Source organism: Artemia sp. Qi Xiang Cuo, chromosome 14 (genome assembly GCF_049724085.1).
Source record: "Artemia sp. Qi Xiang Cuo chromosome 14, ASM4972408v1, whole genome shotgun sequence".
In the NCBI taxonomy this organism is placed as follows: Eukaryota; Metazoa; Arthropoda; class Branchiopoda; order Anostraca; family Artemiidae; genus Artemia; species Artemia sp. Qi Xiang Cuo.
The window spans coordinates 24,994,523-25,009,875 of NC_142807.1; the positions used below are offsets into that span (position 1 = coordinate 24,994,523).

Consider the following 15,353-nt stretch of genomic DNA (forward strand, 5'->3'; position numbering starts at 1 on the left):
TATATAGAGGTTTCGGACAAGGCGGTTCTAATAGTGTGCTTCTTGTTTTGATCTGACACTACTTTTAGGAATTATGGGCTTTTGTATTTCTTAGTATTGGACGTGATCGTCTCGTGATCGTCAGGGTTGCAGCTACCGCTGCAACCCTGACTAATGAGGCGACTTGACAGTATGCTTCTTTATATATTAGTATCTGACGTCATTGCAACGACTCAATGACGTCGCTAATGGTTATAACGTATGATGCATTACTTCGTTCGTCATTTTGCATATGAAGATGCAGTTTTTGTCAAAAAATGCATTTTATTCATGAAGAGAAACCTATAGAATTTTGGAAACTTATTTAAAGCATTCTAAAATACTTACGAGTATCATTCCTTCAGGTATACCCATAAACTTTAACCTCCCTCCTCCCTGATAGATATACAGGCCTTACCCTGAGTTGTGCATATACAGTGAATTTTCTATACATGACTCTTTTCTTCAAATTAATTTAATGGTAAACAAGCAAATCAATGGAGAAATGCATATAGAATGTATAATTTGGGCTATATATCTGACCATTAGAGAGAGTGGGGGGGGGATAAAGTAAATTGGTTTTAGGATTGATACAAATAAAATATTTTAGAAATTTGTCAAAAAATATTGGCTATCCAATCCTCTTATGTTTTACGTATGAAATTTTTTAGTCTTTATTCTTACATAAAACAAGCATATGTTATATTTTGACAATCCTTTATGGAGAACCCTCCAGGCCAGTGATGTTCTAAGTGTAAATAAAATATTACTGATGCTAATAATAGTCATCGCAATTTTTTATACTATAAAATAAGTTCAAAATCTATTTCAATTATTATTTAGTTCGTTTAGTAAATCACAGTGTCGGATAAATAAAGATAAGAGAAAAGATAATACTAACAACTCACCGCAGTACCAAGCCGCCTTAGGTCACCACAGCTACGCACGCTCCTTTTCCATCCCAGTGTATTCAAAACCTCCCTCTTTAAACCCTCCCAGGAAGTTCGTATTTCCCGTTTTCATAATGTCTATTAACAGAACATCGGAGTTGATGGTAAATTCGATGATGGTAAATGATGGTAAATATCTGGTAAATACGGAGGATGAGGCGTGAGTTGATGTATTATCGTAATGCAAAACCACGAATTGTTTACAAATCTAAGCACGGATTGCTTCACGTAAATGGCGTTGAACTCGTAGGTAGTGTTCCTTATAGATCGGTAGACCTTGGGGCAAGAAGTCATGAAAGACATAAAAGAGAAAAACATAGTGCATGCCTTTTTTGTGATATAAAAAGGCCTTCCCCTCTACACAAATTTCAGTCCCTCTATTTTCCCCCTCTAAAAAAAAGTTATCAAGTTTTACGTTTCCCAAGCCTTGAGACAAAACAGCCTAAACTTCCAGAAACTACACATAAAATTGTTTTCAGAGCTGAAGATTAGCAGTAGGCTAAGAGTTACCGATATAAACAATTACATTGATAGATATTTTCTATCTATGACTCTATCGCGTCTCTTCAATTCTCTTAGAGTATTTAATATTTTCGGACTTGGTGAAACGATTTTCAATTGCTTTATAATATTTTTTTTCTCCCTCTTTTTTTCGTCTGTATTGTGCTTTTTAAAATTACAAATGTATTGCGGTTATGATATGGCGTATTTTGTCTCTTACAGGACAAGGCTTTTTGAGAATCTGAGAATGTTGCCTTGTGCACCTGGAGTTCAAATGCAAGGTAATTGAACATAATATTTATTAATTTACTGTTAAACAGATCAATTTATTGTTAAACAGGCATTTACAGCATTTATTGTTAGACAGGTTATTTTTTTTCATTGCTGCATTCAAAGAAAACACGGGTTTTTTTGTAAATTTAAGTAGAGATAGAGGTAACACCCATTTAATTATTTGTAAATTGAGTTAAGTAGAGGTAAGTAGAGATATATATGCAAATTCTTCTTGCATTATAAAACTAGGGAAGTGCACATTTTGCTCACAAGTACGGTTTTTATTGGGTCGAAATGATCCTTGTTTATCATAATCGCTCTCATTAAGTTTTCCTTAACTGGAATTTTTGTGCTGCTTGAAATCTAAATGTGCAAAATCACTTCCCATGAAAAGTCAGTTCAGTAGTTAGTCAAAACTGATTATTAATTTAATAAATAAATCCTGCTGTCACCTGATGCACCAGGAGGGGGCTTGGGGGTCTATGGGTTTAAAACAGGGAAAACTTCAGGCTATTGAGCATTCAGGTGAAGGCGTATTGTAATCGATTAGCGGGGAGGTCCAACTTGTGTTGAGCTAACACACATAAAGATAAACAAATAAAATGACACTTCATGCCCATTGCCCAATTGAGGTGTTTTCTGGATAAATAGTGATTGCAAATTTGTCAATTTACGATAACTAGTAGTTTTAAAACGAAAATATGTTTTTGGGTGGATAATTTTTTTTTATATTTTATTAATGAGATTATTGAGAATTGAACAAGTTATTTTTAAAATGTAGAAGAACACTTTTTGCGTAAATAATTGTATTGTTCGTTTGGCGTTATGAGGCCTGCGTAGATAGAATAGTGCCCAGTTCTCAGGTCATATGCGACCTATTTTATTATTACCAATAGCGGTAAGTCTTATGGCTTATTGTGGAAATTATAAAAAAGCGCACAAAAAATTCCGCTGTCGCATGACAACACATTGCAAATAGTTTTTTTTTTTTTTGCTTAAAGGAACTACAACTTAGTCAGCAGCAGTGCCCTCTTGGGCTGCTGACCTAAAAAAAGAAAAACAAAATTGAGGATCTGAAACCTATTTACTGCAGGGCCGTATCCAGGGGGGGGTTACACTGTTTGACCCCCCCCCCCTGTAATGTTTGGCTGAATCGTAAAAACGTAACAAAAACGGATACAAACAAATTTTGTATGCGTTTTTTTAGTTTTTTTTGTGTAGAACCCCCCCCCCCCCACCCCCGATTTTTTTTGTAAAACCCCCTCCGAAAAAAAATCCTGGGTACGGCCTTGATTTACTGTATAGTCAGATAATAAGAAATACTTGTTTAGTAGATTCAGGTATCCGTCGTACAACGTCTAATGATTGTTTTTACAGTTGAGAGTTACCAACATAGCCAATTGCATGTATATTAATATACAATAAGTGTTTTTGGGTTCACAAGATAGAGCAGAATTTAGTTAGTTTTTGACAGGTTTTGTCTGGTAGGGCTTACTAAATTATCCTCCCCGTCTAAGAATCAGGTGTTACACAATAGTGGATTAAATGAACTTTCAGTTTAGTTCGTATGGTCTGTATTAGCAGTAGAATCTAGGGTGTGGTGTTGCTCTTCTCGAAATTTCATGTATACTTCTATACTTTCTGTTGCTTACCATTATTGTAAATAGTAGGTTTCAGAAATAATAACCAAATACTTTAAAAAAATATTTGACGGATTAAAAACGTAATACGAAAGGCAATGATAAACTAACCAGTATCGTAATGATTTTAGCATGTGGAAAGGACTAACAGAAAGTAGAGATTTTTATAATCATTGCACCGAGTCTTCAACTACAATTACTTATAGTTGTAGTAATTATTGTCGTTGAGAATTATTTGTATGACTTGAATAGTGTCATCAGAGAACAAAGAAAAGAGCGCGGATTACGGAGGAAGGGCTAAAAAAAACATCAACAATAATGCAGAAAATGAAAAAACTAGATATGGGCCGAGAAACCTAAATTAAGGAGGCCTGATGAAAATACACAATATATTGCAATCAGTTTTACAAATTTGCTTCTAAATTTAAAATATGAATGTTTTAGCAATACCAGAGGACGCGATCAATGAACAATCAGATGATGAAGAAAAACAAAATTCAGATGAAAGGATATCAATCAGAGCCTCTGATAAGCGAGTGCAACCAGACAATGAATTCTCTGATTCTGAAGACGAAGGAGAAGGCGGAAGAAAAGACCAGAGGTATGTGTAATCTTCTCCCCTTCTATTAATTCTTCCTACTCACCTCGCCTCAATGTCAGCTCTGCAATAACAGTGGTGAAATCCTTCAGTGTATCCGTTGTATAAATAAAACGCAGAACAAATCATTCCAAAGACTGCTAATAATCAATCTTTTAAACTTGCTTAAATTTTAATATAAGGGATTCCACTTACGGTGGGATGCCTCTTAAACTTTTACTTACTTACTTAAAGCTCTTGCTCGACAGCGTCGCCAGCGTAGAGGGAACCAGTCGTCAGCGCCGTCATTCTTCTTCAGAGTGGTCGGTTCAGGGCGAGGGTTGTCGCTTCAGCCGGGTTGATGTTTCTGGAGGCGAGCCAATCACGGATGACGTCCGCCCATCTGATACGTGGTCTTCCCCTAGGACGCCTCCAGCCGTTTGCAGCTGGGTCAGAATCGAAGATGAGCTGGGCGGGTGTTTGGACAGGCAGACGGAGCAGATGACCATACCAACGCAGCGAGCGAGACTCAAGCTGCTAGGACACGGGTGGGAGTTTGAAGGACCTGAGGATTTCCGAATTTCGTACCCTGTCGGACCATCGGGAGCGTTCGATTTTTCGGAGGTGTTTCGTCTGGATGGCATCTACCTTCAGCGTCTGTGTCTGAGTCAGCGACCAAGTCTCGGCAGAATAGAGCATCACGCTGGCAACCGAAGCAGAATATATTCGTGCTTTGGTGAGGCGGCTGATCTGGGGTTTATGGAAGACTGTTTTTAGAAGGCGACCGAAGGCAGAGTTTACTTTTGCCGATCTTGCTGATATTTCGGCATCTAGGCTTCCGTTTGAGCAGACAATTGAACCAAGGTAGGTAAACTGCTCAGAGGGGATCGTCCTTGGGCGGTCCGGGGTCGAGGCGGGATTTGAGAATACATATCCGAGGCTGAATTAAATCTGATTCCATTCGTAGCAATAAGGGTTTCGGGAGGAGGGCTGCCAATCCAACCGTCCCTAGGTGCACTTGGTTCCCCTGTGGCTAGCTGGATATCTAGAGGCACTTGGAGGGTCGTTCATCATGCGCCAAATTGCATGGGAACTATCTCCGGACGAGCACCACTACCTCTTAAACCCAATTGTCCAAACCAAAACAAAAACAAAATTTTTCATTTATCGTGCATTTCTAAATGTGTGACACAAACCTAATCGCTTGTTTTTTCCTTCATTTTGTTTTCCCTTTAACGGCTTTATTTTTAGTTCTTGTATCTGGGTCTGTAATGTTAAAAAAAAAGTTATGTCTCACTTGAAAAAGATAAAAATATTATAAAAAGTTTATGTGTGTGTGTGTTGGGGGGACTTACAGAAGATTCGATCCAGCAAACTCAACCCCAATAATATTGAACGGGCAAAGTAAGCCAAACCCCTACGGATACAGCCCCTATGCCTTTGACCAGGTCTCCTATTACGGGCTGTCGAGAAATTAGCTTTTGCATATTTTAATTTTTCTATGGGTTGATTTTTGCTAACCTGGGTGTTGGCAGATGGGCTCAATCTGGATTGAGTTTTTCATGGGTTTACTGTCACCTGTTTAAATAGTGCGCGGGTTAGATTGAACCAGGTTTAGATTAACCCACAAAAAAAAGAAACATTTGAAATGATGTATGAAATCCAATGAAAGAGAAATTTTCCAAGTTCAGGAAAAGTCAGTGACCTAAAGCGGAGAAGACGTAATAGTGGGTATTTGAAAACACTGACTTATCACAAAAAAAAAAAATTATATAATTTTAGTGTTAGGTTACAACCAGATCCACATTAATGCTAATACCTTAGTAGTGACCTAAGTTCACCGTAAAAAAAAGGAAGACGAAAAAATTGAGTAGATTGAAAGTTGACAGAGAACAGCAAATAAACAGGCATGGGCACTGTTCAAAAATAATGGCTCCAGTGTCTGCAATAAAAGTAAGAACGTGTGGGGTTTTGCGTTTATGTCTCCAACCTAGGGATGCGCAGTTGTATACTTCATGATATCCTTGTATGATATACCAGATAAGTACATCAAAATGATTAGCGCTGTTTACGAGAACAGTACCGCTCCGGTTAATGTAGGGTGTGAGCATTTGGTTTGATGTTGAATCTGGAGTTAAGTAAGGTTTTGTCCTATCCTTGTTTGTATGGATTGTTTTGATGGACTTTGTCCTAAGGACCACGGCAAAGGCTATGGGAGAGCTTGGAATCAAATGAGAAGGTAAAACTCTCCTAGATTTGGATTATTTAGAGGACTTGAGTATCCTAGGTAAAAATGATATGATGAACTTTTTGAGATTTAGAGAGTTCAGAATGCAAGAATAAGTTTGAAAATTAATGTTAAGAACATATGAAATCTTATACTAGGATTAAGCGAAGGTGAAGAGGTGATGTTAGGTAACGAGAAGATCGATCAAGTGGATAGCTTCACTTACCTGGGCACTATTATTAGTAAATATCGTCAATCCAATGAAAATGAAAAAAGTAGAATAGCGAAGATCCAGAGGTTTTTTTCACAGTTTTGAGTTTTGAAGCATAAGAAGGTAAGTCTTCGAATTAGAATAGAATATTGGAAGCTACTAGTTCTGAAACGTGGGTGCTTTACAAGGCAGAGGAAGATTTGTTAAAGTTTTCCAGGGAAAATGTCATACGGATAGTTTTAGGCACCCATTTGACTGAACGTATGTCAAACAACAATCTCCATGCAGTTGTATACGTGCCATTTTCAACCAAATACAATCGATTCGACTTTGGTTCAACTAAAGTCCATTTCAATTAAAAAAGGTAAAAAAGTGTAGCAAACATGTCAGAAATTGCGCTTTAAAGCACAAGATTTAAAAGTTGTTTGACTTTAATGTTTCCTATTTTGGGGCCAAAATATTCTCTGCTACACTGCTACCACCGACGTGATTGTAATGTTTTAATGCTTATTCTTAAAGACGCAAATGTAGGATATTTCCCTATGGTTTCTTCCCAGTTGGTCATTAGGCTTATGTCCTCGCCTGATAGCTCTGGCAGCTCATTGTATTGAGAGACTCCATCGCCGGATGGTATGGGTTTCGATCCGACACACAAAAAGCGATGATGCTTTATCGACGATCGAACATATTTATTTATATGACCCTTATCATTTCTTTCTGTACAGTACTGATTCAAAAGCGGCTTGTAATAGAACGCTTTTCCTCTGCTCCGTCTACAATGCAGCAACCCTGCCAGAAACGGGTGATATTTCTGCCAGGATGAAGTTCTTATCACTCATGTGACTTACCGCTGTTATGACCATGGCCACTTTTAAGTGAATTGGCAAGCAACAAATCTCTTGCGTGTATAGCTCTCTGACTCTAGCCTAAGTAAGCTCATAACATTCATTATAGACAGGATAAAAATAAACGATCCAACTCCTTTCTCGGACGGTATTAGGATTGTCAGATTTTCAGTAAGGTTCAGCCAGTGACAGAAAAAGCCGTTTGCAGTTGGTTATATTCGACTTTTGACGTGTCTTACTAATGATCACTATCTGTGAGTTCCACTATGTTTGAATGCCTGCTGGTAGAATAAAACTGATGTAGGGTGAAATGTATTATCTAAAATCCGCAACGTCCCTGGAAACTTTTCTGATAATAGTGAATGCTGTTAAACTATTTGAGGCTGGAAGGACATCAGTGTCTTAGCCATCCTAAGTCAACAGCCTCTAAGGTTTCTTATTTTTGTCTGACGCATTTTGCAAATTAAATGTTAGGAAATAGACGGTGATGATTCTATTACTTGTTTTATTTTTATGTCAGAGAATCGATTGCAGTTTCACTGGAAACTCCAAATTAATTGGAATTATTCCAATATTTGGTTAACTAAACGTATCCCTGCTCCAATCTACTAGTTTGATAGGGACCAATAAATTTAGATAGAAAATGAATATTTTTGGAAAGCGACAAAAAAAAAACTTTTCAAGGTAATAACGCTATATAAAAAGAAGTTGTTCTCTAGTTTGGACTATTGTAGTGTTTCTTAGGTATTAAAACTTATTAATAATGATCCGGCCTGTTTTTGACTGTTCTATAGATATTTTTTGGCATATGGTTGTTTCCCTATATGCTGGACAGTCATGGTAAGGCGTGCTCTCGTTCGAGTAGATGAACGTTTTTGAATTGATAAAGGAAGCTCTTCCCTCTTTTTTTGGGAATGCTCTTCCCCTTTTAAAATTCTTATCTTAGTTAAACTTGTAAAATTGTAGTACTTCTATTAAATACACCCTGTCGTTTTTTAATCTTAACAGATGTTGTTAACAGTGTTGTTGTTGGGGTATAATTTCAGCTGCCTTTGCTACATTTCTAGATTAGCCGTTTTTGTAAAGTAGTCAAAACCAAATGTTTCAACTTTCAACGATGGATATGTATTCCAGGGATTTTTAATGATGGGAGTAACTACTATTCCCAAGATAGAAAACTTCATTATTTGTTTTTTGTCAACGTAACTCAAAAATTGTTGGTAGGGCAACCGAGTTTCATAATCAATGAGCACATGAATACATTGAATTAATATATTTGGGCAAAAAAGTTGGGATTTATGGGACTATATTTTGTCTTTTCTGTTACCAAAGATCGACAACAATTAGCTTCATAACGAATACTCTGGTCAATCGCCGAAAACCCTTTGTTGTCAGAAACGACAAAACCGAATCCTAACGCCGCCTGCTAATGAGAAAAAGCAAGCGGTTATTAATAAATCTATAATAAATCAATATACTATATAAATATGGTATGGAGCAAATATATTGAAAAGCAACAGCTTAAATTTTATATTGTTTGTTCCCCATGTACCAAGATTGTTTCAAACAACTGCTAGCGACCGAGCTTTTTCAGAAGTAGATTTGTTTTTTCCTATGTTAGTTGTCTTATGAAAAACACCCTAACAATTAAATTTATATCTTTATCGTTTTATTCTTAGAACTTTTTTTTCTTTCATAGAACCAACAGGAGGATATTATTTAAATTTTTATCCCGAGATTGTGTCTGTAAACGAAAGCCTTCTTGGGCCGTAGTCTAAAGTGGCCCGCAGGCCTTACACTGCGGAGGCCAGATTTACCATTTGCAGTCAATGTAAATAATGACCAGGCGAATGAAACTCATTATTCGTAATCCTTGGTATCACGAATAACAATCAGAATTATTTTATTTAATTATACAATATTAATGGCAACACTTAAACCCATTTCTCTGTGATTCTGTATAGAGTTTGGGGAAAAAACAGCCCTCTGTACTGGCATGATGTGAGCATATTAAGAAAGAAACTCGAGAAATTGTTTGAATTTCTCATGGTATATATTTCTGATTTGCAGAACACACAAAAAGAAGAAAGCTAAAGGAGAAGTAGAAGAAGTTGTCATGGCGGAACATAAGGTTGACTCAGAATCAAAAATAGAAACAATGGAAGAAACGTCCAAATAAGAATCTTCATTTCGTCTGAATCCAGGTCATGATGCATTAGTGAATTATCCCCCTTAGTATCAAGACAGAAGATCCAAAAAAGTATATTGTTAACTAGGGAGTATAGTATTTATGCTTAACAACAATTGTAGAACTGTATTTTTATTTGAAATAATTTTGCCCGTCCTGGTGTCGTATCTGATCTGCTCACGGTCAGTGGTAAACTGCCAACATAGGAAAATTTTTTTTTTTTTTTTTTCAATGAATTTTGCTCAGTAGTGGGAAGCTGAAATTATGTTTGCATGGTCTTCGACAAATTTAATAAATTAAATTAAATTTCTGTAATTTTGTTTTAATATTTTAAGCCGTTGTTCCATATAAACATAAAAAAGCCGTAAAAGAATAAAATTTGAAAGCAGGATGTTGAATTAGTCCAAACTATTTAAGTATTTTGTATACCAATATGTAAATTGAGCATTTAAAACACAAAAAATCACTGTATGTTAATACAAAGCTCTATCGTGTTTTGTAGGGTTTTTATATTTGTTTGTATTCAATAAACTGCAAAACCTTGTGTTAGTTTTTTTGTTTTTTTAAAGCTAAATAAGTTATTTTAAAATTTTCTTCATGTTTCTCCTAGCCAAAGAACAATATGAAGGAAAGAACAGCGCACAGCCTAGTTTGGCTATGCGCTAAACTAGAGCTAAAGAGGGATACGTCGTAGGGATGTCAATCAACTTCTGTGGAATGTGGCAAGGACATAGCATGGTAGCTATTGGCTCAAGACAGAACTTGTAAAAAAAAAAACTTAACTCCAAACGCTTTCTACAGAAAAGTTCATATTTTCTTTCTGGAGCAATTTCAAATGAAATGTAATTACCTGAAAAATTTTAATATTCAAAGATGGGAATGCTAAAAACAGTACAATTAGACTGCAAAATATAACTTTGTTGTAAAATAACCAGAAATGAATTATTAAAACATTGAAAGATTGCTGGGGGGCACTCATGGCATTGGTAAGTTGAATAGCTCGTCCGAGAAGCTAGAGGGTTTAAGCCCTATAAGCTCAGCCAGAGTTGAACCAGCTCTGAATGGGTACCTGGAGAAATCTGAGGGAAAACACAGGAAGCGTCGGATGATTTGCCCCTAAGTACGCATTGCATTCTCGGCCGAAGGCATCGAATCAGGAGATCGGTACCTGCGTAACGCAGACCATTGATCCGCATGCGAAAAAGTTTTTTTTAAGTTGTACGACAAAGTAATTTTCGGAAAAGAATTCGGTCGTCCAAAAATAAATTGTTTATGTGCATTTCTTAGCATTCCCAGAAAATGTGACATAAAAGTTCATAGCAAAGAAAAGGGGAAGCTGAAGAGAAATGCATATTTAGCACTCTTGCCATGGTAAGTCTAAGAACCAAGATTAAAACATTGGAAGCTAAAGTGATGGACATGGTCAAACATGGTTTTAAGCGTAGATGCTCCGAAAGATAAAGGATTTGTTAGATGTTTTCCAGAGAATTGTCTACTGATTGTTTTGGGTACCCGTCTGACTAGCCGTATCTCAAACAATAAGCTCTACGAAAATGTAGTTCAAACGTATTTTAGAGCTACAATGAGAAAAAGGTTGAGATAGCTTGGACAAGTTCTGCGGATGACAGAACTTCTTGGGAGGCTGTAAGATTGAGATGGAGGAGGAGCGTGGGTTGCTGTGTTGGCCTCAGGCGGCTTGGTGTTGCAGTACGTTGTTAGTAGTAGCAGTAATGTCAAAAGAAGTGTCCAAGCGTAAGCGAAAAGTAATATAAATTTTAATGCTTTTTGTCACCACTTATTCGTGTAAAGTTGTTTTCTCAGCCTTCGGAGATTAAAAATATAAGTATCGAAACAATTTGATACTTATTCGATAACATTGGACGCGAATTTGGGAATAGGATTAATGTCGTTACCGATAATCCGAAATCTATGTGTAGTGACAAACAAAGTCATCCATCGCACAGGAAACAATGTTTACTTCCATTATCGAAGTTTTAAATGAATATAATTATTAATTTCATGTATTTGTCTTATACAATTATTTTGAAGTTTATGTGTATTAAATAAGCAAACAAATAATTTTTTTCTAACAATTTGTAATCAAATTTTATTTTTGGATGGGGTGGGTCGCCAAATTTTATAACCTCGTACCTACTTGCATTCAAAAAAATTTGGGAAGGAAGGCAGAGAGTTGTCGAGTGAAATTAAGAATGATAAGCAGCTTTAGCATTCCAATCAGAAACTCTAGATGGTGCTTTTTTTTTTTTTATGGAGACACTGGAGCTCTCTGTCATCAGTCTCCCATGAGTCGTGGTTTAAATTAATTTTCCTTTTATTATTATTTTCTTTTTGACAGCCACTTTTTCATCAAATACGTAATATAACCTTTAATGGCGTATGATCAAGCAATTCTCGTCATTTGATTTGACTAGACTACTTATAATGGTTGTGCGGGGTAGACTTGTTGAGAAGAGTGAATTTAATGGGATTTAGATATGGAAAGTGATTAACTGCAAAGATCCTTAGGGTCAGAAATAGTAGTAAACCGGTAAATATTGGTTTTCTACTTTTCTCTAATACTACTCCTTTCTCTCATTTTGTTTCTTCGTTTTTTTTTTTTCTGTATAAAAAACAAGAATAATAATCATAGCTTGAATTCAACACGTAAAATGGAAATCAAACTAATATTTTGGAAGCCAAACAATCGATCTAAATCTGTTTTCGTTTCTCGATCTGATTGCTGATGGAGTGAACAATTTTCTAACACTTTTTCTTCTCCTCTAGTCGTTATATACGATTTCAACATTGTTTTAGCCAATTCCAAGTCAGAGTCCATACTATAAAGACCCTGTTTCAAACTCTCAAATCCAGCTCCAAGTAACTTGTCTGAATGTTTCTGTTTTGCAGAAAAAGTAGCTTCCTGTTCCTCGAGTTCGTAATTTCCGTTTCGTTTCTTCAATTTCTCTGTGACTGATAATTATTTCCTCTATCTCCCTTATGTCTTGTTTCACCCTTTTCTTCCCGACTTCTTGCTCGAGGAGAGGCTGGAAGCTATTCTTTGACCTTCTGGCTAAATTAATGTTTTGCAACAGGGATATTTTTCGGCCCTCAAAAGATGTTGACACAATCGACAATAGTGAGTCGAGCATTCAGCAACTTCTCGATCATTCCGTTTCTTTCATAACTGAGAATCTGAACTGGCTTCGAAAGACGTTGCTCAACGCCAGCACTCCCGTGCAAAAATCGAAAAACCGGAGGAGACTGTAGATCTGTGTGAGTTCCGCCTTCATTGTCTCTCGCTTTAAAATTTTCGCTATTTTAAAACTTGCTGGCAACTTCATAAGAGCAGGATTCTGTTGGGAATGGATTTGAGGGGAAAGTCCCTGTGGGCTGACCACTGCTCTAGCAGTCGATCCGCTTTCGGGCCAAGTGTAACCCAGCTTGTTGAGATATGTTTTGGTAAACTCTTTTCTTTTTGGATTTTCTGCAGGTCCTCTAGTCTGCTAGGCCATTGGTTTCCACCAATGGAAGTATTGCAACGAAACGAATGGCTTAGAGGAACTATTCCTCAGCTCTTCCATAGTCTTCTTGAACGCATTGTGTGTGGAGTAGATTTTGCAAGTCACTATGTTCACCAAGCCACTTCGGCCAATATTAATCCTTGTCTTTTTATCAAAACTTTTGAGTACTTTCTTAAATATATCAGGTCTATAAGAACTGGAAGTGTGCATATTTTCTAAAGACAAACAATGGTGAGTCACATAACTCGCCTGCAAGATCATCAGCTATAGCAAGGCAAATTAAAAGTCTTCAAATGCCTGTCGACAAGCTTCCCACCCGCTTCAGACCAAATCAGACTCGTATCTACAGTTCCTTCTGACTCTTTGTGTTTATTGTCTCGTCGCATACAAGAACAAAACAATATTATCTCAGTTCGGTTAGCAGGAGCTCTCTAAAGTAGGGGTAAAGTGCTTCATTCACCCCGGTACTCCTGTTCCAAACATTGCCCAAAAAGCTTTTTCGACGTCTGACATGAAGTTGCAGAAAGATTTGAGTTTACAACTTTTAATGCCCATATCAGGACGAACTCAAGAGTTTTACTGACTTTCCAAAGCCTTCATGTGCATTCAGACTAACAGATAATCGTAATTGAGCCGGGTTCAGTTTCAGCGTAACTTGATTTTTGTCGCTGTCACTATTAGGCTACTGCTCAGCGTCTGAAAACCTTTTGCACAGCTTAGGATTTTGCTGTAAACCGAAAACATAAAGGCACTTTCCAATCAGCAACACTGGTACACCCCTAGAGATACAGGTGTTCGGTAGGGTCCAAGAGCCCAAAGTCGGCCAAGAGCCCTGGCCCACCTTGAATACAAAGTATTCAAGATAGGCCACAGTGAAACGGAAAGAATTCCAGAAGCACGTGGCATCAATCCCTCTTGATGCCTTTATTTAAAATTTTTACCAGTAGTCAATTAACATACAATTAGCAACGCTGTCACCAGATCTTATTTTAAGAGTTTGTAAAAAGAGACAAGTGGCTTTTTCCATCTAAAAGTGACTAGATATGAAAAGAGTGACTCCGCATGATCCCTTTACTGACTTTTATGTGAAAAAAAAAAACACAAGATGCCTACTTTAACTGTTTAGCTTCCACTGAAATTCTCTTTGACGATAGTGATCCACAGGGGAAATAATTATAGTTGAAATAATGTCAAACAAAAAAGGTCTAGGCCATGATCTGAAGCGCAAGGAGAAACTGACAGTATTGGAAAGTCAGGTTGGTCTCCAGGAAAAAACAATGCTAGCTAGCGTTTCCAAGAAAAATGCAAGAGCTGTCAAAATTTTTTGTTTCTATTTTACTCTTTATCGCTATGCTGCTTATGCCACTGGTGTTATGGCAATTGCTTGTTAATTTGACCCCGCAATGGGTACGCTATCTATGATGCCAGTATTCTTAATTTCGACAGAGGTTACTTGAAAGTTGCCACATCAAGAGGTTTATAAGTAGTTTGGATTTTCTAAATATCCTTGTATTCTTTGATGTTATTTCTTAGTGACGTGTTTGTTTTCTGTTGCTCACACATTAAAGATCCCAGTTTTCGGCTAACTGGGCCGTTTGGCCGAAAATTGCAATCTTGCTTCTTCTTTTCATTAAATGCTACGAAAGATTATGTGGGGGAAATTACAAAGCCCCCCTCTTCTCTCCCTCGAAAAGAAAACAGTTCAGCCACTATTGAGAGTTTTAACTCAATACTCAGCCCCCCCCCCCCCAAAAAAAAATTATTTTCAGGCTGCAATGAAAGATTCGAAGTTATCTCTGATTACGACCATCGCAATTTATATTTTAATTAGAAAAAGAGGTAAATCCTTTTTATGAAAAAGGAGAAAACCAAGTCTCCGAACAAAACACATCTTGCGTCGCAGATATCAATGGGGCCTGTCCAACATTCACACAACGATACAACCCCATTGGGAAAATTTTTTGGCGGCGGCGCATATGCGGGACGACTGGCGGCTCTTCGTGAATGCCCTGGGTGTCTCTGGCGGCACAGGAGGATCTAAGGTCTAAAGTTAGAAAACCAAGTCAAATATCGAAAAAATTAAGTGACTCTTAAACGACTAGAGTTGCAAATCTTACTGGCTTGGGCTCGAGTTATGAGTCGTTTTCTATTTTGGTAATATCCTGACAAATTATCGCAGAAGTTATAAAACCCAACATAATCAGCAAGCTTGGCTATAATATTGAGTTGACCGACAGACAATCTAAGTGAAGGGGCACAGTTCCTAAAAATCCACTTCAAATAAAAAAAAATTATTAAAATAAACAAGCGGGAAAAAAGTTTTAAAGTATTTAACCGTCTCAAATAAATACAAATAAAATATTATCCATGGTTCAACTTAGGTGCATTGTATTGGCTTCAGA

The 15,353-nt window shown here is 37.1% G+C and overlaps 1 protein-coding gene across 1 annotated transcript in view; it reads left to right on the forward strand.

The window, feature by feature from the left end:
* Window positions 1-9,974, forward strand: part of HDAC1 (histone deacetylase 1) — a 43,824-nt gene extending 33,850 nt beyond the window's left edge. The window contains exons 7-9 of the mRNA XM_089100445.1: window positions 1,692-1,750; window positions 3,827-3,983; window positions 9,313-9,974. Of these exons, the coding sequence (XP_088956571.1) occupies window positions 1,692-1,750; window positions 3,827-3,983; window positions 9,313-9,421 (325 nt within the window). The 3' untranslated portion in view covers window positions 9,422-9,974. The remainder of the gene's footprint in view (window positions 1-1,691; window positions 1,751-3,826; window positions 3,984-9,312) is intronic.
* Window positions 9,975-15,353: the final 5,379 nt, after the last annotated feature.